This window comes from Antechinus flavipes, chromosome 3, assembly GCF_016432865.1.
Source record: "Antechinus flavipes isolate AdamAnt ecotype Samford, QLD, Australia chromosome 3, AdamAnt_v2, whole genome shotgun sequence".
In the NCBI taxonomy this organism is placed as follows: Eukaryota; Metazoa; Chordata; class Mammalia; order Dasyuromorphia; family Dasyuridae; genus Antechinus; species Antechinus flavipes.
The window spans coordinates 40,719,217-40,745,679 of record NC_067400.1 but is presented as its reverse complement, the minus strand read 5'-3'; the positions used below and the strand labels follow the sequence as shown (position 1 = coordinate 40,745,679).

Here is a 26,463-nt window from a genome sequence, read left to right as displayed (position 1 = left end):
CAGTGACTTCTGATAACAATGGGTTAGTCTTGCAACTCCCTCATCTAATTAAGAGAGATGTGAGCCCAGTGAGTTAGATTTCTCGTGGTTCTGAAATTTCACATCATCACAGAATGGGAAAGGATGGATGCCGGGGACCCAGATCTGTCTGTCTTAGTCTCCTCACCTCTGTGATGGAGGGACTGGCTTTCCTCCAACATCCCTATCATCCAATGAAGTGCAGGATTACACAGGAAGGTAAAGCTTGATAGCGGGAGAATTCCCAGGGCCCCTGCATTATAAGTCAGTTGACAAAAATTGCATTTTTCTCATAACTTCTCATCACCATATTGATGGGGGATTAGGTGAAATGTGAGGTCGCTCTAGGGGGATTCGTTCTGCAAGCAGCATTGAGATGTCATGTAACGGCCATCATAACAATAGCAATGGCAATACTAGTAACAGCAGCAGCTAGCATTTACATTTGGCTTTAAGACTTGCAAAGCACTTTATATATGTTAACTCCTCTGATCCCTACAAGCCTATGAGGTAAGCACTATAATTATCTGTTTTTCAGATGAGGAAACTGAAGCTGCTGAGTGATTTGCCCAGGGTGACAAAGCTAGTAAACTTTCCCATCTCAGTTCTTCATTCTAGCCCCTGCACTCCTTACCCATTAATGAATATACTCAACTTTGAAAAAAGCAATAGAATATAGGAGAAAGAGTACTGGCTTTGAAATAGAAAATAAGAGTTCAAATCCTCCCTGTGCCATTTACTCCCAATTTGGTTTCTTCAACTATAAACTGAGAATATTGGACTAAATCAGGGACTTTTAACCTGGGGAGGGTGTCTATATCTCCAAGGGGTCTAGATAGATTGCAGGGGATCTATTTCACTATTTTTATTTTCACTGCTCTCTGACTAGAATGTGTATTTAAGAACATGATTCTGGGAAGGGAGCCATAGATTTCATCAGATTGCCAAAGTTTTCCATAACACTCCCTGAGACTCTTTGGAGTTGATAAATAACATTGAAGGGTCCTTCCCATTCTAAATCTCCTCTGCTGTTGCATCAGCACAGCTGTAAGTCCCAGGGAAGACCCCCGGGATTTTGCTTCTGGGCTCCCCACAAGGGACCCAGTTTGTTTGGGAGAGAGAGGAAGATGAGGGAAGACAGAATGCTTAAGAAATTGAATCTTGTTTCCCATTTCATTGAGCTACTCTTTCTTTCTCTCTGGTTTAGTATTTTACATCTCAAATGTACTTTAATCTGGACCCCAATGTGACTCAAGCATCGGGGAATTGTGGCCCGCAGCGATCCAACCTTCTCCTGACTTTCCCGGGTGGATTTGTGAACTTGACCTTCGTGAAGGTAAGAAAACTTGATTTTTTTTTTCCTTTTTATTAGTTGTGGGAAGGGAAGACAGAAGGCTTTGACCCAAAAGTAGTGCTCCCCCCACCCTTCAACCTAAGTTTCCAAGGGGCCAAATCTCGGGACCCTTTGAAATCTTTACAGATAAGAACTTTGGGGGAGGACCGGAGGAAATTGCCACACTTTCTGTTTGTTTTCTCTCCCCTTCAGTCCCCTTCACTGAAGGAAGTTTGCCCTTCTTGGGCTGCTCTTAGCCTCAAGTGACTCAACAGGCAGGTGGTTTATGAAAGAATTAAAGGAGGAAGTTGGACAAATGAGCAAACCCTCAAAAATTCCAATGTGAGTCCAGTGCCTGGGTTCCCTAAGAATAATTCAAGCAGGGACTAACCATCCAACCCAGTTCCAAAATGTCAGGACTCTCCAGCATGGGTTTGGAGATTAGCCTTCAGCAGATCTAAAGCCGCAATGCCCCATTGCTCTGACCAAGTTGTAATGATCAAAACTCACTTTCCAGAAAGGAGCTCACTCTCTTCTGGATAATCCAGACTATCTCCCTAATGTTTCCTAAAGTGGAAAAGTAAGGCTAAAGTGGGATGGTTATCAAACAGATCTTAGCACTCAGAATCTGTTTCCTCATCTGTGAAATGGATTAAATTAGGTATTATTATCTCTTTTCCTTTTTTTCTGGTCTCAGGCCCTTTCAAAAGTCTAGTGAAACTGTGGATCCCTTCTCAGAACAATGTTTTTAAATAACTGAAGGTCGTTCAAGTTTCAGTTGAAAATTAGTGAAAACAAAGATAATTTTTTTCCCATTCAAATTCATGAGTCCCCTAGAATCTCACCCCAGATTCTTGTTTCTAAGGTTCTTGCTGGTTCTAAAGCAATGTTCTCCAGAGGTTCCTGAGTCACTTCTGTCTCTCTCCTCCCATTTCATCTCAAAGAGCTCTCGCCTTCTTGGGCACACTCTCCTTCTCCCCCTCTATGGGGTTTTTCATGGAAAGTTAGGACCCGGCACATATGCTTTAATCTGGGATGGAATACTCCCTCATCAAGCTCCCTCTGGGAACTTCTCAAATGAAATTGAGAGAAACCTCAGAGATCTGAATCCAAGCCCAAGGCAGCGCAACAAACCTAACCCCAGAGGTCAGAGTGTCCATCTCATTTTACAGAAGAAGAAACTGAGGCGCCGGGAGATTGAGCTACTTGGCCAAGTAGTAAATGGAGTGCCTTTCATTTTCTTTTGAGATTGGTCTCCCTATGTTGCCCAGAAGTACAGGGGCTAACCCCAGTACCGATCTACTAGGAGGTTTGGCTCACTCTCTTCCTGTCCTGAGCTGTTATGGGACCCCTCTCTCCCTGCCCTATTCCCCGAGAACGCTCATGTTGAGACCAGACATCCAGCTGCCTCAGCCCATGGCAGCTCAAAACTCCTGAGTGCCAGGGACCTGCCCACCTGGGCTTCCTTCCACAGCCAGGATGACCAGTGCCTATTCTGCCTTTACCCTTAGTTTGTCTCTGTGTTTATATGTATACACATTAGTGTAAGCAAGCCTCCTGAAGACAGGGACTGTCCTGTACCAGCACCTGGCTAGCTATCGGCCATGTTTCTGGCTTCTGTTCAGTCACGGTAGCCATGTACAACTCTTCTTAGTCCAGCCGTCCACCTGGCACATAGTGGTCAATTAATGGAGGCTGATAGGAGATGATTTTCAAACACACAAGGTGATCCTTACTGTCAGGATCTTTTAGCAAAATTGGAAAGGAGAATAAGTATGTCACTCTTCCTTCTTACTCTTGTCTATCACTACCCATTGCCTAGCATCTCCTTAAGCTCTTCCTTTGGTGTCCAATGCTTTCATCCTGACTCCTGGTTGTCCCAAGACCCCATTTTCTAGCTGAGCCCCCCACCCAGGTATCCCTGAGGATGCCCCATATTCCAGAGGTTCTTCTCCATAGGATGTACAAGGGTTCTGGGAATTCTGGGGCCATATTCCAGAGTTACTTCTCCATAGGATGTAAAAGAGTTCTGGGAACTCTTCGACACTGACAAACCAGAATTTGTTCAAAGAGCAGTGACCAGATTGGGGAAAGACTTGAAGACTGAACCAAATGAGGCTAATGGAAAGAGCTGGGAAAGTTTAACCCAGAAAACATAATATTAGGAGATGTAATAGTTGTCTTCCAGGGCTTGAATGGCATCCATGTTGTGGGAGAATTTATATTGGTTCTTTTGGGGTCATTAGGACATAGGTAGGATAAAATGGATACAGAGAGGCAGGTTTCTATTCAATGGAAAGAAAACTTTACCTGCTAATTAGAGCTGCTGCTAGGTAGAATGGGCAGAGGACACATTTCACTAGCATTGGTGACTTTTCAGCCCCTGCTATCTATCTTCTATCCCCTATAGACCATCATTTGTCAGTAACAATATTGGGGAGGAAGAGCAGAAAAGCAGAGAGAACACTGACTAAGGAGCCAGAGGACATGGATTCAATTGTTACTTCTGATGCTTAGGACCCGAGTCAAAGTCAAATATAGTTCTTCCTATCTTTGGGATTACTGAGCCTTTCTTAAAATAACAACAACAAGACCCACCTTTTATTGACACCTTTTTTTTTTTTTTTAACATTATCTAAATTTCCTTTGGTATACCTCCTACTTCCCCTGTGACAGAATCACATCACATAAAAAAAGAATTTTTCCTTGGGCCAATTTTAAATCAATAAGCGTTTATTATCAAGCAATCATATAACTGTCATATCTCTGTTACATAATAATGCATTAGAAAGCTCAGATCTTGGGTCAAAAGACCTGGATTCAAATCCTGTCTCTGTAGCTTACTTTCTGTTTGACTTCGTATAAGGCACTTAATTCCCTGGGTCTCAATTTCCTCATCTGTGTATTGGACTAGATAACTTCTGAGGTCTTTTGTGCTCTAGATATATAATCCACATACACTGATTTGTGGACTTAAAATAAGTCAGCTGTTATTATTTCTCACTTTCAGGGGGAAGTTCAGGTCCATGGACCACTATATTCCTTTAGTTGATCTGAAATAAACATGTCCTGAGTTGCTACTCCGAGCTAGAAAGGACTTCCTACAAATGTGGATGCTATTAATGCCTTTTTTGGTGAGCTGGGTAATCCACGTTCTGACCACCTGTGTCCCATAAACCTGTCATAGGAGGAGATGTGTGTTCCCCAGTGCCTTTGAGAATTTTTACATTTTGCCTTCTTAATTTTCCCTTAATTGGTCAATATCTGTTTCTGTTCTCTTCTGTGTAGTCTTGTGCAGCCAGAGGAATGGCCCATCATTCCTAGAGGTGCTTTCATTGTGAGAATGGATAGCATACACATCAATTTCTCCTTTTTGAGAAGAGGTTGAGGGTCTTCTAGAAGAATCTAACCAGATGTTCTCTTTTGGAAACCTATAGATTGGATAATAAACTCAGCAGCCCCTCCGCTGCTGCTGCTGCTCTGGACAACCCTGTTGCAATCTTCTTATGGATCCCTTTGGGTGCCCTGCTCCAACTGTGCCAAATACATAGTTTTCTCTTCAAACCCACCGTTGTTCCCTTAATGTCCCCATTTTCAGCAGATGACATGACCTCTGGTTTCACTGAAAAGACTGAGATCAGCTGATATGAACTCTCTCAGAATTTTCTGTTCCTCAGAATCTCTGTATTATGAACTTCTTTTTCTTTCTTTTCTTCTTATCACAGAAGATCTGTCTTAAGGCACTTCCTCCCTCCACCAAAATCTTGCCCAGATCTCAGCCTCTCTCCTGCTTCCTCAATCTCTCCTCTGCTTCTCCTTAACTGCCCACAAACGTTCCCCATCTGCCCTAACCAAAATCAGTGCCTTTCCTTGATTTGTTTCTCAAAGTTATTTCCTGGAGTGAAAGTCAAAAGATCAAGGCTTAAGTTTACTGTCTGGTTGACTCTGAATCCCCACTTTCTTTCATGGTAGCAGACCTACAAGAGAAAACACTTTTTTGTTAAAGAAATCCTACCCATGGATTACCATCTACTCTCTGACTTTGAAGTATTCCCCCTTCTTGGATTTTTAGGGTTCCACTGGCAAGCTCTGTCCTTTTTCCTCACCAAAGATGTTCAGCATCTGAAATCCTAAGAAATTCTGATTTATTTAAGCTTGGGTGTCATTGTCCTAAAGTGAAAAACATGCAAAAGTTAATATAAAGGGTTTTGTTTTATTTTTACAGGTAAAACAGTCATATCATATAGAAACAGTGGAGGCTTCTTTAACTATTTCATCCTCAAGTAAGTAAAATATTTGGGAGGGAGGGAGTAAGGAGATAGTGAGAGAAAGAAGACAGAAAGAACTATATAGGGTCTTAACTCTGGAAATCTGACTTCAAGTCCAGCACTTTGGGGGAAGGAGGGATATTATGCTGCCTAGAGTAACTAACGTTCTCTGCTAAGAACTAAAAGCTGTGGGGCAAAGAGCTATTGGATATAAGTTAGATAAATTCAACATAAGTCCAAAAGCTAATATCACAATCATTAGGTAAGCATGAGCTTGCTGGTATCTCATGCACATATTAGACATTAGCCAGCAAATAAGACTTTTCATAACATAAACTGACTCATGTCAACAATAGTCACGGGCAAGAGTTTAGCTAATGATCTTTAATTATTAAAGTTTGGTCCACTGGGTCAAGGTTAAGGGAATGCAGAACTGAGACTGATTACACAGGATGCTGAGTGGAGGAAGAGAGAAGCTCCAAGGCTATAGCAACAAGCTATGGAGTGTGATGGGTGGTAGAGTTACATGTATCATGTGGAATATTATCACTCTTCTGATTAGAAAAATCAAAATCAAAAAGTCGATAACTCCCTATTTCCCTTCAAGTAAAATTCAAACCCATTTGCTAAACTTTCAAGATCATTCACTACCTGCCATCTTTCTAGTCTGTTTTATTGAACTTCCGTATCTTCTATCTGCTAACTAAACCAATGCTAACCTATGTCCCTGAAAATGGCCTGTACTTTCCCACTTCTGTGTTTTTGATCATGATGTTCTTTATGCTTAAAAATTCCATACTTCCCCTTCTTCATCTGGTGAATTATTGCCCATATAAATAATAATAATAACTAATGTTTATATAGCACTTGTGTGCCAGGCACTGTGCTATGAGCTTTTCAATGATTATCTCATTTGATCCTCTATGAGTAAGAACCCTGTGAGGTGAGTACTAGTATAACTCTCATTTTACACTTGAGGCAGACAGAAATGACTTAATCCAGCTATTAAGTGTCTGAAATCAAATTTGAAGTCAGGTCTTTCTTACTATAGACTTAGTGTTCAATCCACTGCACCACTTAGCTCACTTTCCCCTCCTCCATGAAGCCTTCTCTGATCTTTCATAATATATAATTAAATCCACCACCACTACCATCACTAATTCCCTTAGGCATTTAATTTTATACCTTATTAATGCTTTTGTCATCTATTAATTCATATTATAGTTATTTGTAAAATTATTATATCTCCTTTGTCGATCAGTCATTTCAGTGTGCCCAGCTCTTCATGACTGGAATGACTTTTATTAACTTCTCCATATCATTTTACAGACAAGGAACTGAGATAAACAGGATCAAGTGACCCAAGTCACAGTTAATAAGTGTCTAAGGCCAGATCTGAACCCAGGAAGATGAATCTTCCTGACTCCAGGCCTAGTACTCTGTCCACTGTGCCACCCAGTTGTCCATCACATCTCCTTATTATACTATAAGTTCATCAAGTCAGGGTTGAGGTCTTATCTAAACTTTGTGACTCTTAGCTCTTAGCACAGGGCTCTGTAGCTACTAGTAGTTTAATAAATAGTTGAAATGAACTGAATTGGTGACCCTTCAATGATCCTTTATAACTTTATTAATGACTCCATCAATCAATAAACATTTATTAAGTGCTTATCTTGTGCCATTGTATTAAGTTCAGGGGATACACAGAAATATCTAAAATAGCCCCTGACTTCAAGGAGCTTGCATTCAAATTAGGCAGAGTGGCTACAAGGTAACTCTAGAGCAAAGGCATTAGTGGCTGGGGGCATTGCAAAGTAGATCCAGGGTTCTTAATCCTTGTGTGTGAAAAACTGAAAGTTTATAATATATGATTAGTGAATATGGATACATACATTGTTAAGCAGGCATATGTACTAGCACTACCACCAGGATTTTAAATAGTAATGAAAAAAATTCAACCAACTCTTGTTTCCTCTTTATTCTATTCTGGGTGGTATTTACCCATATGAGGTTTACTCATTTTAATATAAAGTATCAAAAAAAAATCCACCTAAATGCCACAGTAGTGGCTACCACATAGTGGCTGACTTTCAGAGGGTCTCCAAGAAACAAGATCACCTAATCACCTAGGTTACCTCCATGTTTTCTTACACATCAGACTGGGTGATTAAAGGAGTGGCTTCTCATCCCTTTGATGATTATGACCTTTTGAAAGGCAAAAGTCATTCACTATACCTAATAAAACTAAAAAGCCAATGCTTGCAACTCAGGGAAGCAGAATGTTGAAGAGAAAGAACTAAGGGATCCAGGCTCAAGGCCAAGTTCTGTTCTACTTAGCACATGACCTTAGGCAAATAATTTTCCTTCCCTGGACCCCTGTTTTCTCATTATGATCTCTAGAGTCCATCCCAACTCTAATCTTGTGATCCTTCTTGGTGTTTGCAGTGAACATCTACAGTGGCCTGAAAGATGGGCTGACAATGTTTGAGACCAAAGTGGGATACTCCTTCAAGTGTGTCAGTGAACAGAGTGTTAACTTGTCATCCTCTCTCCAGTTACATACCATTGATGTCCGACTCCAAGCCTTTGATTTTGATGGTGAACACTTTGGGAATGGTAAGTTGGGAGGAGGTGGGGGGAAAAATTCACACACAAGAGAGACAACTTCAAACATTGCTGTAGTAACCACAGCAATGGGCACTCTAGAAACTCTGTGTGTGTGTGTGTGTGTGTGTGTGTATGAGAGGTGGTGCTGATGAAGGGGTAGTCACATGTGTGAACTTAGACCAGTAGGCATCTAAATGCATGCCAAAACATCTTTCCGCAAAACTTGTCAGGATGTGACTACCCGTTCATCAGCACCACTTCTCATACACACACACACACACACACACACACACACACACACACACACGTGCTCAGAAAAATATTCATTTATTTATACTAAATCAAAGACATTTAAAATAGGAAAAGTATGATTTAAAGAACGCAGTGCAGTGCAATGGAATATGTAATGGAATGAAAAGAAAGATAGAAAAATTCCTGGCTTTGCATTTTACTACTTAGGTGACAGTTGTTAAGTCATTTAACTTTTCTGGGCCTTAGTTTCCTCAATTGTAAAATGAGGAAATAATACTGGATAACTTCTTGGGGCCCTTCCTTTGATCCTATACAGTCTCAACAATATAATTAAGCAAGGTCAAGGCCTTACTTTTACACATACATTTACTTACTTTATCCACATGATCAAATAAGCATGGACTATTGTATATGCATGCACGTGCACTTGTGCATATGGACACACACATACACACACACACACACACACACACACACACAACCCTCAACCTTATTTACAAACACTTTGCTTCTGGATTAGCTGTATTAGAAGAACACCTTTGAGATCTTGCAAAACTTCTCAACTCAGACTTTAAATTTGTGCTTAAGAAGAGTTAAAATTCAGGATCTCAATTATAGAACCTATCTTGTTCTGATTATTAGAATTGGAAATCTCCATTAAAGAAAGAACTGATAACTCAGAACAACAGTAAGCTATTTTGGGAAATCATTCTTAACTATTAGCAGATTTCCATTATCAGCCTTAAAGGGGACTTTCTCATAATCATTTCTTTCTTTTTTTAAAAAGTATTTTATTCCCCATCCCCATCACATCAAGACAATTTTAAACATTCGTTTCTATAAGATTCTGAGTTCTAATTTTTTCTCCTTCCCTCCCTTCCTCTTTTCTGAAAATGATAGGCAATTTATAGATTATACATCATGTACCATGTAAAACATATTCCCATATTAGTCACAATTGTGAAAGAGAAACAGATCAAAAGGGGAGGGGACTATGAAAAAGAATAAAGTAAGTGAAAAAAACATATTTCCATCTGCATTCAGAGTCCATCAGTTCTTTATCTGGTTGTGGAAAACATTCTCCTTTGTGAATCTTTTGTACTTGTCTTGGATCATTTTGTTACTGAGAAGAGCTGAGTCATTCATAGTTGATCATCACACAATGTTGCTTATACTGTATATAATGTTTTTCAGATTCTGCTCATTTCATTTGTATCAGTTCATACAAGTCTTTCCAGGCTTTTCTGAAATCTTCCTCTTCATCATTCTTATTGCACAATACTATTCCACCATAGTTATTCCTTTTCCATCCAAATTCTGCTTTGATTTTAACCAAGAAGGTGAGAACTCACAAAATGACTCAGGATTTTGAAATTTTGACATTCCTGGAAGTTTTCATTTTGAGTTATCTTTCAAGGTGTAACTGGTGAAAAGCGAATTCTTTTGATTTTCATTTTACTCTCTCATTCTAGTAAACTTGACCAGTTTTTCATTTATGATGCCTTGAAATACAGTATACAGGATTTCTTTCAGGGTGGGGGAGGTGGTGGTTTGGAAGTAGATTGCATTTTATTTTATGCTATCCCTGACCATCTGACTGAAAAACTCACTAAGCTTTTCTCCCCTTCAATGTCCTGGTATGTATATTCATCAACTCCTCCTGGCTGCCCCTCCACGGCTGTAATATTTCTCACTCTAACTTCAATTGCAGCGGATGAATGCTTCACTGATAAAAACAGGAGAGCAATCCCTGTGGCTGTGGGCCTGAGTATCGCAGGATTACTGGGGGTTTTGCTTACTGCATGCCTGGTTGCCAGGAAGCGGCCCGGCAATGGATATGAACGCATCTAAAAGCACCTCCCTTCTACAAAATGTGCGTAGAAAAGTTCAATAGCCTTGGCCATTGCATTCCGCTAGCTCAGTCTAATGACAGAATTGACTCTTTTCCCCCCCTAACAGTTCTATCAGGAGGGTTTGGGATGAGGCTGCTTCACAGCAGAATTGTCCAGGGTTCAGAGGGGTGAGGGCGGCAGCTGGGACAGGAGTTGCTAAAGTCTCCCTTACAGCTTACTCACGCTGACTTGTGAATCTCTCATTTCCGTAAAGGAGGGGAGTCTGGACGGCTCAATAAGGAGCAGGGAGCAAAGTAAGCCATTAATGATCTGGGCACTTAGAAAAGGAAGAAAACTTCTCAAAATTTAGGAGACCTGTTCTCCAACTGGGCACATGCTTCTTGTATTTTTCATAGCTAATCTGAGTCTTCTTATGTTTATTAAGAAAATGATTGCACTTAGACAAATCTATATGGGTTTCCAGAAACCTTTTAAAACTGCTAGATTCAAGACCAAAATTCAACTTCAGGTTTTGATTCAGTTGGAAAATTGACAAATTTTGCAAGAAATGATTCTAAAATTTCTACACCTTTACTTTTCACTTCAGGATTCATTTATTCTCTGTTCTCTCAATTCTTTTTCCATTCTGTTCATCTGTTTCTGGTATATCACTTGTCCCTGCTCTAAGCTTCCAAATTTCTTCTTCTATATTTTGGGATAGTTTGGGTATACTTTTTTTCTTTTGTAAAACATTATCAGAAGTTTCAGAGCTAAAACTGCCTTCCTGACGATTCTCTCTCTCTCTCTTTCTCTCTCTCTCTCTCTCTCTCTCTCTCTCTCTCTCTCTCTTTCTCTCTCTCTCTCTCTCACACACACACACACACACAAATATTTTAAGAAATTATAAAGCAATGATTCTTGTCACAAAATATATCCAAAATAGAGGAAAACTGTTCTGTTCTAGGAGACAACCTACCTTTTCCTGCAAAACAGGCTATATTTAAATTTGATGACCTAGAATTTTGAGGCAACAGAGAATATAGTAACAGAGAGAATTATTTGGAGTTGAGAATTTCTGGGTTCAAAATTGATCACTGACACTTAGCTAAAGGCAAGTCATTTAATCCCTCTGAGCCTTAGGCAACTTCTTAAGACTATTTAATACAATAACAATTCTTTTAAACCACCATAAAATCCTACAAAGAAAAGGAAAAATGAGATTACATACTAAAGATATTCTTTCAACTATTTTTAAAGAACAAGACTTTCCCCACCCCAGGACACAATTCATGATTTATCTTACGAAATTCATAAAAATTAGGAACTCCTGTTGTTGCAGATGTTTATTAGTTGTTATTTGGGAGAATTTCAATTCCCTAAATTTCTTGAAAGTATCAGGAATGAAATAGGGTCTGAAACCTCCAGGAGGCCTTGATACTGTCATAGCCCCTCTAAAGTGTCAAGAAATCCCATATTGGGTTACTAATGATTGCATACCCTGGAAATCCATTACAACTCTTCTCAATCATTGGCCAACCAGATTTCCCAAAGTAACTCAACATTGAAAGAATGCTTAACAGAGGAAACAATAGAAAGAATGATGGTTCAGGAGTCAGAAGATCAATTTTAAAATCAAATCTGCGCTCAGAAAATTACTACCAATGTCAGTATGATCTAGTCACTTAACATCCCAAGGCCTCAGTTTCCTCATTTATAAATGAAGGTATACATGGCCTTTGAAGTCTTAAAGCTCTAAAATTATCATGGGCTTTCAGAATGAGGAATGAGGCTCAGAAACCTGCCCAATTTTACCGGAGGAGCCCCACATTCACCTGAAGTTTCCATGTTATCATGTTTGAAAGGTCAGTGAATACTAAACTCGCCTTTGTGATACATTGTCCATGTGTCCTGTCCCAGTATGAATAAAGCTATTGCTCATTTTGGTGTAGTATCCCAAAGCAAGGCTAATCTTTTATAACTAGACCAAAATTTTGTTGATGAAATAGGATGCCTAGAATAACACATTGGAATTGGAAGTCCAGAACATAAAGTGAATCAGATCTGTTGGTTTTCCATTTCTCTTTCTCATAATCATGAATATGATTTAATATTCATTATCATAAAATCATTAGCCTCCCTTATAAAGAGATAAGGTTGGATTAGATGATCTCTAAGGTTCCTTCCAGCTCTAAATTCTAAATTTGGAAAAATGATTCTATTCTTTTCATTAGCTAAATGTTTCTTAAGTTGTACTTGGAGCTAAAAGGGATCATGGAAGAGTTCCTAGTAAGCAATGAAGAGAGGAACTAGAGTTTGGAAGCATTTTGATTAGAAGTGTCAAATCACAGCTTATATGAAGGGGGTGAGCTGGGCTCTCCATCCCTAATGGATCCTGCCTTTGGGCAGGTTCCTGGCTTTGTAGTTGTGCTGTGATGCCAATGGAGCTGTGCAACGAGGAGTATGATGGGGCATGGGAGTGTGCCAAGATAAGTAGAATGATACAAGGATAAGAAGCATATTCTATTAGGTCATGAAGGCATTCACGCAACTAGTGGCCTTGACATCTGTCAAAAGAGAAAGATGACTTCTTACCCTTTGCGCAGTGGCCAGAAGTTGCCCATTAGATCTAAGTCCTAAGAAGCCTGGCTATTGTTCTTACTGATTGATGCTTATTTCCCAGATTTCCAGCTCTCTGTTAACTTTTCTGTCATGCAATTGCTTCCAATTCATTCTCTCATTCTATTGTTTTTTCTAATGATATAGAGCTTTTTGACCTGAACTTCTACTACCTCCTCTCAATGCTGACTAGGTTTTTAGTGTCTATTGCCAGGGGATAGTAATAGATTCTAATGAGTACTGTGGGGGAAAGCGTTTTTCTATTCAGGGAAAGGGTTTGGACCAAGAAGGACTCATAACCTGAGATCCATGGATTCATTTGGACTTTGCGAACTTGGATGGGAAAAAATGAATAGTGGTTTTGTAATCCTATGCATTTTATATTATGCATTTAAAACTATTTTTTCTAAAACAGGATCCTCAGTTTTCACCAGACACATACATAAAGAGAAGGATCTCTGGTGCTAAAATAAACTTTAAAGTTTCCTTTCTAGCTTTGTGATTCTATTATTTGTGTATTCACAATGCTGTGTATTCAAAATGATTTGGAAGGAAAGAACACAATGATGCTGCTAAAAACAGGAATCTTTCTTCAAGATAAATAGATTAATTTTTAAATTATGAATGACAGCACACTGGAATAAAGTAAAATACAGATTTCCCAAGTTGACCAACATCCTCTTTTTTAGCTTTCATAAATACATGGCAGTGAAACATAATGGTTAGAGGGAATCTGGGAGAACAGGATTCAAGTTCTGCCTCTGTTTTTGATTAACTCTGTGACTCTAGACAAGTCACCTAATCTCTTAGTGCCCTAATCAACTTTCTAAGACGAAAAGTTATAGAGAAGTTACTCAATGGTCAAGGAAAGTTCTATATGGGAGTTCTCCATACAGATGACACTCTCCTCCCTTAACCTGGCCCCCTCCTACCCAAAAACAACAACAACAACAACAATCAAACCCTTAACTCAGGACTGCTTTGTAATGTTTTTTGGTTCATTGAAAGAGAGGGAAAAATCATTAAAATCTAAATATTTTTATAAGTAGAAAATATGGGTGTTTTCAAAATGCTACCCATCTAGTGATATAAATTATCTTCAATAATATTTGAGACCCTTCTTTGCAGGGCAAGTCCATAGAGGACTCTTGTAATATGGAAAAGTAAGTTGTCACAGTCTTACTCTTTGCCTACAATCCTGTATCTGTCTCTTCTTTTAGTGAATGAATGCACATCTGACTATGCAATTATGGTTCCAGTGATCATTTTGATCGTCATTCCTCTCTGCATTGTGATCTTGGTTTTCTGCGGAATTCGTCTGAGGAAAAAATCAATGGGATACCAGAGGATCTAGTCGCTATAAGGAATTCTGAAAGAAATGAAAGCGTTTGGAATTCCTTAGTCATCTCCAAGATCTTACAGAATTCCCTAATTTTTAAAAATGTAATGTTCATTGCTTTGTCTGAAACCCCAACATTTCCCAATTTTATCCAGGCCAATATCCAGTAGAAGAGAGAAAAAATATTCATGATTTGATGGGGGTGGGGGAAGATGAGAAGAGTGGGGAGGAGTACATGTGACAATATTTAATTGATTATTGAAGAGCATTAATTGGTTTCCCCTGTAAGAAATAAGAGCACCAAAATAACAAAATATTTTCTGAAATGGGGCAAGGCTTTGTGCCTGTCAATCACACAGCTGGTGGTTGAAGGGGCCTACACTGGTGGCTATTTGTTAGTGTTTCATTTGGTCGGGAGATGTGGCCTCCTTGGCCAAAAGTTAGACTTTCTTTTTTGTCTTTGACGTTATCAAGATATTTTCCCACTCTGAGCTTCCGTTTTCTCATCCATAAAGGGCCTCTAGAGTCCCTTCCATCTCCACATCCATGAACCTATGACCTCTCTGGACCTCAATTTCCTCCGGTGCAAAAAGGGGGTTGGATTCATTTGCTTCCAGCTCTAGATCCATGTTCCTTTGAACTCTACCAAGAACACAAAGACATTGCTTTTGCTGGCTCTTGAGTTTGTGAGATGAGAATACTAATTGATGTTGTTCTCTTTTTTTGATATAAGGTAGAAAAAGTTTTTTAAAAAGTGTATCTTTTATGTGCATTTATACAAAGTCTGTTTTTCATCTTTCTACTCCCTGCTCTTAGAACAGAGCCTTGTACACAGTTGGAATTTAATAAATGTTTACTAAATCGAGCTGAATTGAATTATATACTTTTCTCTTAAAGCAACAATTGAGAGGCAGCTAAGTGATGCGATGGATGGAGCAGCAGCCCTGAAGTCAAGAGGACCTGAGTTCAAATCTGGCCTCAGACACTTAACACTTCCTGGCTCTGTGACCCTGGGAAAGTCATTTAACCCCAACTGCCTCAGCAAAAAAAGAAAAAAAAAAAGCAACAATTGGCTGAAGGGAGAAACAGATTAATGAGTATAAGTAACAAACTATTTCCAGTACCATAGGTTTAAGGTGGAGACCTTGAAAATCATATCATCTGACTACCTTATTTTATAGGCAATCAACCATTATTTATTAAGCATTTTCTATGTGCTTGTCTCTATACTAAACACTTGAAATCCAAAAAAAGGCAAAAGCAGCTCCTACCCTTCAGAAGTTCACATTCTAATAAGGGAGACATGTAAATAAATAGATCTTACAGTATATATGTTGTTTGTCCATTTGTTCTGGAAGGTGATCATGATATCAGTGAGTTGGATTTAAGTTGGGGGGAAGTAGAGTTGCCAAGTCTCCAGCCTTACTTTCTCCTCTTCTCCAAATGGAGCCATCTGGGTCCAGTGGCCAGAGAGAAATCAGGACAACTAGAGATGACCCTGGATGCAGTGGGAGGCTTTGGCCTTTTTAAACTAAGGTCCTTCCCAAACATCTCAGTTTGTCTGAGGCAATGCCCATTCAGTGAAGAAGGCTAGGTAAAAATGAGACAAAGAATGACCTCTTTTTACTTAGTCAAAACAAAAATCAATCTGGAAGAAGATCTTCAGGATTTCTAGCCAAAACAGAAAAAACTGCCATTTACACTAATTCTGAGTCATCAGAACCCAAACAATGATCCAGTGAGGTTTAGTTTGGCACCTATTGTTGACCAATCAACGAAAACCTGAGTGATTTGGGTTTAAAGCATGGTACTTAAAAAATCAATCTAGTCTAGAAACACCAAGATATCTAGTTAGGTATGAGTGATGACAATTTATATTCTTTTGGACCAAGCACTCACAGGTGTTTCCTATGTGGCCAGAAGGAGAAGAGGGAGAGAAAAGAAGGAAGGAAGGAAGGAAGGAAGGAAGGAAGGAGGGAGGGAGGGAGGGAGAGAAGAAGCAAAGAGGAAAGAAAAGATATACATAATTTATACAGAGTAGATGGAAAGTAATTCTAGAAGGCAAGGCACAATTGGGGATGGTCGTAGTGACTGACACTAAAATTCTACAAAATGAGGATTGAAAAAAAGTAATTCGATCTGGCAATTAAGAGATATAAAGAGATATAGGTAACTTTGAAGAGAGCAGTTTGGGTTGAATGATGAAGCCAGAAACCAGATTATAGAAGATTAAAAGAGAATTAGAGGGAAGAGGGTAGAAACACCAAATATAGATAGGCTTTTCAAGGAGTTTGGTTGAAAAATGGAGAATTTGTCTAGTGGCATTTGGGGAACCAGAGATGTTGAACTTCCTTCTGGAGAAGTTAAATAATAGAAAATAAAATACAGGTACCGTGGACTGAGTGCTGGGCCTGGAGTCAGGCAGACTCTTCTTGAGTTCAAATATGATCTTATACACCTATTAGCTGAGTGACCCTGGGCAAGTCACTTAACTCTATTTGCCTAAGTTTCCTCATCTGTAAAATGAGTTGGAGAAGGAAATGGCAAGATACTCCAGTATCTTTGCTAAGTAAACCTCAAAAAGATGTCACAAAGAATTGGACGCAACTGAAAATGACTGAACAATAACAACAAAAATGAATAGCAAGCATTGTATTGTAGGATGTCATCACTGAGTCCTAAGCAACTTCACACTCAGTTTTACAGAACAATGGGTTTATTTTGGTATATAAACTATATAGGCCAGAAACAAGAAAGAAGTTCCAAATAGTGAAGGTTTTTCAAGTGGTTGAGTAAGAAAGAAAAATATTAAATACAGGGGAACTTCTGAGCTGTCCCAGAAAGAGCCAGAACTCTTTCCAATTTAATGAATAGGCCTTCTGAAGTTCTTTTTCAGTTCTATGATCCTATTCCAATCTTCTTCAATTCTATTAAATTTTTGTATTTATTCCTTACTCAACGACAGCATAGCACCACCTTGTGGCCATATGGATGAGAATGTTCTAAAGAAGCTTACAACCCACAGTAAAGGCAGACAGAAATATTGTCACCTCAGTATATAGAACACCCAAAATAAGTTTAAGGAGCTTAGGAAACAGATCATAAGCTTAACACAGAGAAATGCAGTAATTGCAAAAGGAAGTTTCAATTATCTCATATTTCCTAGAACTCTGCAGCAAATAACATATTGCTAATATTAAAATGAATAACCTACATTTGTGAAGCACTTTGATTTTTTTCTTTTTAAAACTTAGTTTATTTTTAACATTCATTTTTAAAATTAATTAAATTCCAAATTTATATTTATAAATTTAGTCTATAAATTAATTTGTAAATTTATAAATTAAAATTAAATTCCAAATTTTCTCCCTTCCACATACTCATCTCTCACTCACTGAGAAGGCAAGCAATATATTAATTTAATATTTGAATTCATGCAAATAATATTTCTATATTAGCCAGGTTGCAACCAAAAGAAAAAAAAGTTAAGTGAAAAGGTAAATTTGTAATCTGAGTTCATCCATTATTTCTATGATGATGGATTATATTTTTCATCCTGATTAAAATGTACATGGATTCAATTATTTCTTTTTTTATGATGCTGAAAGGAACTTTTTTCCTCCAAGGTCACATAGTAATTTATTTTTTAAATAGCTTTTTATTGACAGTACATATGCATGGGTAATTTTTTATAACATTATCTCTTGCACTCACTTCTGTTGTGATTTTTCCCTTCCCTCCCTCCACCCCCTCCCCTAGATGGCAGGCAATCCTATACATATTAAATAAGTTATAGTATATTCTAGATACAATATATGTGTGCAGAACCAAACAGTTCTCTTGTTGCACAGGGAGAATTGGATTCAGGTAAAAATAACCTGGGAAGAAAAACAAAAATGCAAACAGTTTACATTCATTTCCCAGTGTTCCTTCTCTGGGTGTAGCTGATTTTGTCCATCCTTGATCAATTGGAACTGAATTGTATCTTCTCTTTGTCAAAGAAATCCAAGTCCATCAGAATACATCCTCATATAGTATTGTTGTTGAGGTATATAATGATCTCCTGGTTCTGCTCATTTCACTTAGCATCAGTTCATGTAAGTCTCGCCAGTCCTCTCTGTATTCATCCTGCTGGTCATTTCTTACAGAACAATAATATTCCATAACGTTCATATACCACAATTTACTCAACCATTCTCCAATTGATGGGCATCCATTCATTTTCTTCTAGCCACTACAAACAGGGCTGCTACAAACATTTTGGCACATACAGGTCCCTTTCCCTTCTTTAGTATCTCTTTGGGATATAAGCCCAGTAGAAGCACTGCTGGATCAAAGGGTATGCACAGTGTGATGACTTTTTGGGCATAATTCCAGATTGCTCTCCAGAATGGCTGGATTCGGTCACAACTCCACCAACAATGCATCAGTGTCCCTGTTTTCCCGCATCCCCTCCAACATGCATCATTATTTTTTCCTGTCATCTTACCCAATCTGACAGGTGTGTAGTGGTATCTCAGAGTTGTCTTAATTTGCATTTCTCTGATCAATAATGATTTGGAACACTCTTTCATATGAGTGGAAATAGTTTCAATTTCATCATCTGAAAATTGTCTGTTCATATTCTTTGACCATTTATCAATCGGAGAATGGCTGGGTTCAATTATTTCTATGTAGATTATTCCTTTAGCCAAAGTGTGCTTAAGTTTGAGTTCTGGGCCTTCTCTCTACATCCTCTTTCCTGGTTATCTCATTACCTTCAGCATTGTCTTGAATCATATTGATCAGAGTAGCTAAGTCTTTCACAGTTGATTATCCTTACAATATTGCTGTTATGGTATATAGTGTTCTCCTGCATTTGCTCACTTCATTCTGTATCAGTTCATATGTCTTCCCAGGTTTTTCTGTAAGCAACTTGCTCATTTCTTTTGGCACAATAGTATTCCATCCCAATCCTATACTACAACTTGTTCAGCCAATCCTCAGGGGATGGGCATTCCCTCAACTTTCAATTCATTGACACCACCAAAAGAGCTGCTATAAGTATTTTTGTACAAATAGTTCCTTTTTCCTTTTCTTTGATCTCTTTGGGATACAGATCTAGTGGTGGTATTACTGGTCAAAGGGTGTACATCGTTTTATAGCCAGAGCCATTGTACTTCCAAATGGTTCTCCAGAGTGGTTGGGCATGTTCACAAACACACCAACAATGCGTTAATATCCCTACTTTTCCACATCTCATCTAGAATCAATATAGTGCTTTAGAATATTTTTATGTCACTATACATGACTTTAATTTCTTCTTCAAACTTCCTGTTCATATCTTTTGACTGTTTATCAACTGAGTAATAGTCTTTTTTAAGTGGTCCATTCTTTATATATTTGAGAAATGAGGCTTTATCAGAGAAAGTAACTGAAAAGTTTTCCCCCAGTTTCCTGCTTTCATTCTAATTTTGGCTGCACTGGTTCTGTTTCTACAGAAACTTTTTTTTAATTTTGTGTAATCAAAATTATGTTTTACTTCCTATGGTACTTTCCATCTCATTTGGTCATAAACTCTTTACTTGTCCATAAATCAAATTTTCCATGCTCTTCTAATTTGATTATATCCCTCTTTAAGTCTAAATCTTGTACTTTATCTTGATATATACAGTGTGTGATATTGGCCTATGCCTAGTTTTTGCCAATTTTTTCTCCAGTTTTCACAGAACTTTTTTGTTCAATAGTGAGTTCTTACCCCCAAAGCTTGAATCTTTGAGTCTATCAAATACTAGATTACTCTGGTCATTTGCTACTATGTATTAGAGAACTTGAGTTTTATAAACTTTACAAGCTTTTCTGGACCTGATTCACACATACCAAGAGGAAATGGTTATGGCTGGGATGGGAATGATGGGAACCCTGAAGAGAAGGAATCATGCCCTCTTAAAATTTGTAAGAGAAGAGGCAGCTAGGTGATACAGTGGATGGAGCACCAGCCCTGAAGGCAGGAGGACCTGAGTTCAAATGTGGCCTCAGACACTTAACACTTTCTAGCTGTGTGACCCTGGGCAAGTCACTTATCTCCAATTGCCTCAGCAAAAAAAAAAAAAAAAAAAAAAAAAAAGTGAGAGAAGAGAGGTAAGTCTCATATTACTGCTATGAATTATCTACAAAGAAATAATCTGATATGAATCCTAGATTTATGAGAAGTAGACTTCAAAGGGTTCAGAGAAAGGTTAAGATCTCATAGACAAAAAGTCTACATGGACAATTCAGCAGAAAGGGATGGTAAAATCTCAAGAATAAACTTCTGAAGATAAAAAGAAAACAATTCCAATGATGATGAGAAAAGTGATTTATCTAAGGAGACTGATATAGATACACAAGTATCTATATCAGATTTTTAAAAAAAAAAACAAAACAGATAGAAGCAAAGGCAGGTTATAGGAAATGAAAGGAAAAGCATACTATTCCTATAAGAAGGACTAAAGCATATAATGAACTAAGATTGTCATGGAATGAATGCTAAGAGCATTTGTTTATTTTTTGTTATATTGAGGGAAAGAAGGAGACTAAAGAAAAAACAGAACCTCTGCTAAGGGTAAATGGGAAAACAAGTGATAAGAATAGAAGTTGAAACTACCAGACTCAGCTTTGTTTCTCTTCCAAGGAGAAAGATCTTTATATATGACTCAATAAAACCTAAATAATTAATATAGAATTGATTCACAGAAATAGTAGGGAGATAAGTGAACAACTTGATGAATTCAAGTCTCCAGGCCCGTATGAGCAGAACAGAGTTCTAAGCTGCCAAAACAAGTGTCAGACGTGATTATGTAATGCTCAGATCAACTTATCCTGTCCAAATCTCTCTGCTGATCTCCAGTCTCCAAATGGGTTTCCTAAATCTTGAACTGAATATCCTAAATCTTGAACTTGGACTTCTTAAACTGCCCCTGCCCCAAACAGAACTCTTACCTTTTGCCCTAATCCCATCCCATTCCTACCTTCCTTATTACTGTAGAGGGCAGCCCATGCTCTCAGTTCCTTAAGCTTACAATCCAGGAACTTATTTAAATCAGCCACTTTTCTGCTTCCATGAAATCTTCCTGTACTACAAAATCATGCATGATCAGCACGAATTGCAAACATACCTGCTTCAATGCAAACATTTCTCAGAACTGCTCCATTAAAGCCATTTTAGAGCTTCATAATCTATTTCACTATGTTTTGTGAAAGAACATACATGAATCTTCATTATGTCTAATCTTGCTTGTTCATTTGGTAAGGCAATATATATTTTTCTATCTACTTTTCCTGCATGCAACAAAACAGGATCCAATGTGTCTAATCATGTCAATAAACTACTCAAACTCCAGTGGTTTCCTATTTGCCTCTATGATTAACTAAATAAATTCTCTGTTTAGTCTTTAAAGCCCTTCATAACTCAGCTCCCTCTCACCTTTCTAGTATTCTCCCCAACACTGATTCTTTGATCTAGTGACACATCTCCTGGCTGCTTTGAGAACAAGACATTATTTTCCTTGGCTATCCTTCATGCCTAAAGCATGTTCCCTCATCAAATCGGCCTATAGACCTCGTTGGCTTCTTTAACTCACAACTAAAAACCCACCTCCTACAAGAAGCCTCCCCAACTTCTCTTAATCCAGGGCCTTCCCTCCATTAATTATTTCCTGGTTCTCCTACACTAGCTTGCTACATATATATTTGCATGTTGTCTCCTCCATTAGATTGTAAACTCCTTGAGGCCAGGGACTGTGTTTTGCCTCCTTTTGTTTAGGCATCAGTACAGGCATACAGTAGGTATTTAATAAATATTGATTAATTGCAAAGTAAAATATTCTGGATTTGCAGTCAAAGGAGTTGCTGTTTATTAGAGATATAATGTTGGATAAGTTATAACTTATTTGGCCCTCAGTTTCTTTAACTGGGATTCAACTGAAACACCTCTAAGGTCCCTTTCTAGGTTCAAATCCATGATCCTACTGAAAAATTATGGAAAATAAGAGAAGCCATAGAGATAAAAGGAGCTCTGGGCATCACCTTTTCAGAAGGGCATTGATAAAGCTACAGAATGTCCAGAGAAAGTAATTAGAGAGAAATGCCTAAGGTTCATGTTATCTGAGGATCTGTTGACAGGAACTATTTCCCTTATAAAAGAGAAGATTTAAGAGGTACATGATATTTGTCTTTAAGTATTTAAAAAGCTAACTTTTGGGAAAAGGAAGTGCCAGACTGGTTAGTCAGTCTATAAACACTTCTTTTAGGCACTTACTCTGTGCCAGGAACTGATAAATTTCAAATCCAAGTTACTTGCAGAGCTGAGGCTGTTGTAGTCTTTGAATTTGAGAGCTCTGAGCTACAATAGGGCTAACAACAAGGTGAAAGCCAACCGAGTTTCCAAACTAAGGCTGGCATCTATTTGAGGGTGTTCCTCCGGTAGGAGGAACTAATTGATCCTGCATTCAGGCTTGTTAATTGCTAAGATAGGAAGACTCAGGTGTCACTCCCCCTTAAAAAAAATGTTTCTTGTGTTTGAGCCTGAAAGAGCAGAACTATTTAACAAAAGGTGGAAGTTACAGAGACAAATTTGGGTTTGGTAAAAGAAAAAAAAAAAGATCTTAATAAAAAAGCAGAACTATGGCAAAATGGAATACCTAAAGAGTCAGTAAGCTCTGCTTCCCCATTCCCAGGTTGGTAAGCAAAGGGATATTTTTTGTTCAGACGTGGATTGGTTTAAAAGGGAGGTTCCTTTCAGCTCAGACTCTGGGAGACATTTGAAAGAAACAAAAATTTAATTACTTTGTCTCCTTCATTATAAGTGATCTCCAATACTTCTAGAACACTTTAACTCTGTCTTTTGCTCTTATAACTCCCTTATCTGGTATCATTCTAATATCTGTCTCTCCCGGTCCTTACTCCACCCCTCTCTTTTTCTATTGCTTTTTTTTTTTTTGTCTCTCCTTTGTTTTTCTGTTTCTCTCCTCTTTTTCTCTCTTTGTTTCTCTCTCCTCTCTCTTTTGTTTCTTCTTCTATCTCCTGTTTTTGTCTCTTTTTTTCTCTTTCCTGTTTCTTTTTGTCTCTCCTGTTTTTGTCTGTCTCTGCTCTTTCTCTGTCTTCTTTTTTCTTTGTCTCTTTTTTTTTGTCTCTCCCCTTTCTCTTTCTGTCTTTGTGTCTTTTTCTTTTTCTCTCTTTTTTTTTCTCTGAAAAAGAGGGGCTCTTTGTCTCTCTTTTTCTGTCTCTCTTCTGTCTTTTTCTGTGTCTATCTCTGTCTTTCCTCTTTTTTTTCTATCTCTTTCCTATCTCTTATCTCTGTATGTTTGTGTCTCTGTATTTCTTGTTCTCCATGTGTCTCCTTCTGTCTCTTCTCTGTGTCCATGTCTCTGTCTCTGTCTCTATCTCCGCCTCTCCTCTCTTTTTCTCTCTCCTGTCTCTCGTCTCATCTCTTTTCTCTGTCTCTTTATGTGTTTGTGTCTCTGTCTCTTTCTCTGCCTCCATCTCTCTGTTTCTCTTTCTGTCTCTAGGTGTGTGTCTCTGTCTCTTTGTTCTCTTTCTCTGTCTCCGCGTCTTTTTCTCTCACACCCCCACCCCTGCATCCCCTCCCAACATCAGCTCCTCGGGGACCCTTTAATTTGGACTCAGGCTAAAACCCAGGGCCCCTTCAAAGAGAAGGTCCTAGGGCCGCAGATCTGGAGATGATCCCCGGGCCCATCTCTTCCCACTGGGGTCGCAAAGGAAGCACCAGAAGCAGAACTTGAGGCATTATTCTCCAGGGGGACCGACCGTGGCCAAGGGGGCTGGAGGAGCCAGTAAGCGCTGCGTCTGAATCCCCCCTCGAACTGCGAGGCGTTGGGAGAGTCCTTCACCTTGGTTTCCCTCTATAAAATGAGGAGAATCACGGGGGCTCTGAGGTTCCTGTTAGACAGAAGGGAGGCTCCTAGGAAGCCTGAAGTCACAGGATCCACTTCGGTCCCAGGTCTCAGTTTCCCCTCTGTAACTAGGAAGTCGGGGAAAGGAGTAAGACTAGCCAGGGCCGGAGGAACCTTCAGAATAACAAATCCCAGGAGTGGGGACGGCAGGTGCGCGCGCAACCGACAGGGGGCGGGACGAGGCGAGAGAGGAGGCGGGGCTGGACCCGGGACCGCCCGGGTTGCGCGTTCCTCCCCGAGCCCCACCCCACCTCCCACCCCCGCCCTAGGACAGTCAGCCAGGCGAGGAGCAGACGGAACGGGGAAAGGGCGAACTGGGAAAACTACCTGAACCGGAAAGACTCCTCAGAAAATGACAGAAAACCCCGCCCTACATAGCCCCTCCCCACATGCCCCCGCCCCGCCCCTCGCTAGACTCCAACAGGGCCCGCCCCTCAGCGCCAAAGCCCCGCTCCATCCCTCGGCCCCATCTCCCGCCTCTGGACACTCCGCCCAAAATTCCTCCTGAGCCTGGGGCGACAGACGAGCGAGCGGCCAATTGGGAGGCGAGAAGCCTTACAACGCCCCCATCCTGGTGCTTATTGGCCGCTTCAGAAACACTCCCCCCCGTGCCCGTTTCGGATTGGCTGCGTACGGGTCGACTTGTGGACGGTGGCCCGGCAGTGAGAACCTGCGGAAAGACCCCAGGGGGCTAGGAGATTTGGGGGTTGCGGGTCGTTCGGGATTGCTAGGAAGCCTCGTGACTGGGGCCATGGGGACTCCTCTTGGGGCTGTGGCACTGCTGGTGGCGGAGAGGAAACAATGGCGACATCTGCCGGGCCTGCTGCTGTCGGGGTGCGTGGGGAAACTGAGTCTTGGGCGGCGGGGAGGAGGGGTGGGTACGAGGTGTGTTCGAGGGACGTGCGATCGCGGGGTGCAGGTGTAACAGGTATGAGGTGTGAGCCAGGAGTGTGTGGGCCAGGGGTGTGTGGCCATGTGTCCACCTGATCCCCAAGTCCATCGGCCTCTCCTCCTCCGTGCTCACTCCGTAGCCAGCCGTACTCTCGTGGCCCTCTAGTCCCTGACTTTCCCCGCCCTGGTTCTCCTCCCACCTCTCTGACCGTGCTCCCCAGATCACCCCCTCTAGCGCTAAGTATCCTTCAAGCTCCCCTCCCTTTATACTTCACGTGGCGACCTCATCTGTTCCCAAGGATTTCCTCGCCCGCTGAGGCTCACACCGACCTCTCCCGCCCTAACCTCCCCTGACCTCTGCTCTTGCGGCTCCACCTGCCTTGGCCATCTGGAATTGGATGCCCATAGACCTCTTAAGCTCGCTACGTCAGAAACTGAACTCATGATCTCTCCCCCCAAATTCTTCCCGCCCCCCCCCCTCCGCTTAGCGGCCAGCTCTGTTACCTTTGCCTTCATCCCTTCCCTCGGGTTTGCCTCCTCTCGGCCGCAGGCCCCATCACGCACAGCTGGCCAGTCCGCCTGTCTCCAGGCTCTGTCTCTGCGGTCCGGGCTTCCGCCACCACCAGTGAGTGTTCTAAAGTGAAGGGAAGCACAGGTATCTAAGCGAATCCATGATAACCAGATCGCAAGTTAATGCGGCCTAGAGAGATAAGGGCAGATAAGTAACAATTATTCAGCATTGATTAGGCATCAGTTTGGGAGAACACATGCAAGCAAGCCCTCCAGGACCCGAAGTTCTGATAGAACAGATCCAGGGGAGCTGGAAAGGGGAGAGGAGGTTGGGGAAATGGCGGCCATCTGCGGTCTCACCGACTCAGTCCCAGGCTGGTTCCCAAGCCAGAGTCCAGGCTGGAGGTGGAAGAAGGAGCTTGGGCTGGAGCAGCCAGGTCTGTCCCCAGCTCTTGTTGACCAGTCAGTCTCCTTCCCCCGGGCAGAGTGGTCTGAACCCCACTGGGTCCAGCCACGTGTCTCCTGGACAGTCATGGCAGCCTCCTTCTTGCATCATCTCCTCTGCCTCTGTACATTTTGGATCTGAATGGGAAAAAGTCATTCTTCTGAAGAACAAGCCTGACGCTGCTACTCTTCTGCTTCAGAAACTGCTGCGACTCCCAGTTATTTGAGGGCCTCCCCGTTACTTCTCTGCCTGGCCTTGGAAGTCCAGCTAACTTCACTCCTGCCTCCTCAAGTTATTCTCCCTCCTGAAGGCTACTGTCCAAACCAGCTTTGCTGTTCCCCAGTGGTCCAGGCTTCCCTTTGTCCAGTGGTCCCCACTGCCTGTAACGTAGCCCCTTGCTCTTTGGTCATTTAGCTCCCT

General features: G+C 40.4%; 2 protein-coding genes across 3 annotated transcripts in view; both read left to right on the top strand.

Moving 5' to 3' along the window:
* The window catches only part of LAMP3 (lysosomal associated membrane protein 3), a 21,903-nt gene extending 6,310 nt beyond the window's left edge, over positions 1-15,593 (top strand). The window contains exons 3-7 of one of the 2 annotated variants that reach the window (XM_051983247.1): positions 1,226-1,354; positions 5,577-5,634; positions 8,065-8,235; positions 10,190-10,351; positions 14,147-14,245. In XM_051983247.1, coding sequence (XP_051839207.1) covers positions 1,226-1,354; positions 5,577-5,634; positions 8,065-8,235; positions 10,190-10,329 — 498 coding nt within the window. In that variant the 3' untranslated portion in view covers positions 10,330-10,351; positions 14,147-14,245. Of the gene's footprint in view, positions 1-1,225; positions 1,355-5,576; positions 5,635-8,064; positions 8,236-10,189; positions 10,352-14,146 lie in introns of both variants that reach the window. The other variant, XM_051983249.1, reaches the window with a different exon arrangement.
* Positions 15,594-24,843: 9,250 nt separating this feature from the next.
* The window catches only part of MCCC1 (methylcrotonyl-CoA carboxylase subunit 1), a 46,053-nt gene continuing 44,433 nt past the window's right edge, over positions 24,844-26,463 (top strand). The window contains exon 1 of the mRNA XM_051983245.1: positions 24,844-25,031. Coding sequence (XP_051839205.1) covers positions 24,949-25,031 — 83 coding nt within the window. The 5' untranslated portion in view covers positions 24,844-24,948. The remainder of the gene's footprint in view (positions 25,032-26,463) is intronic.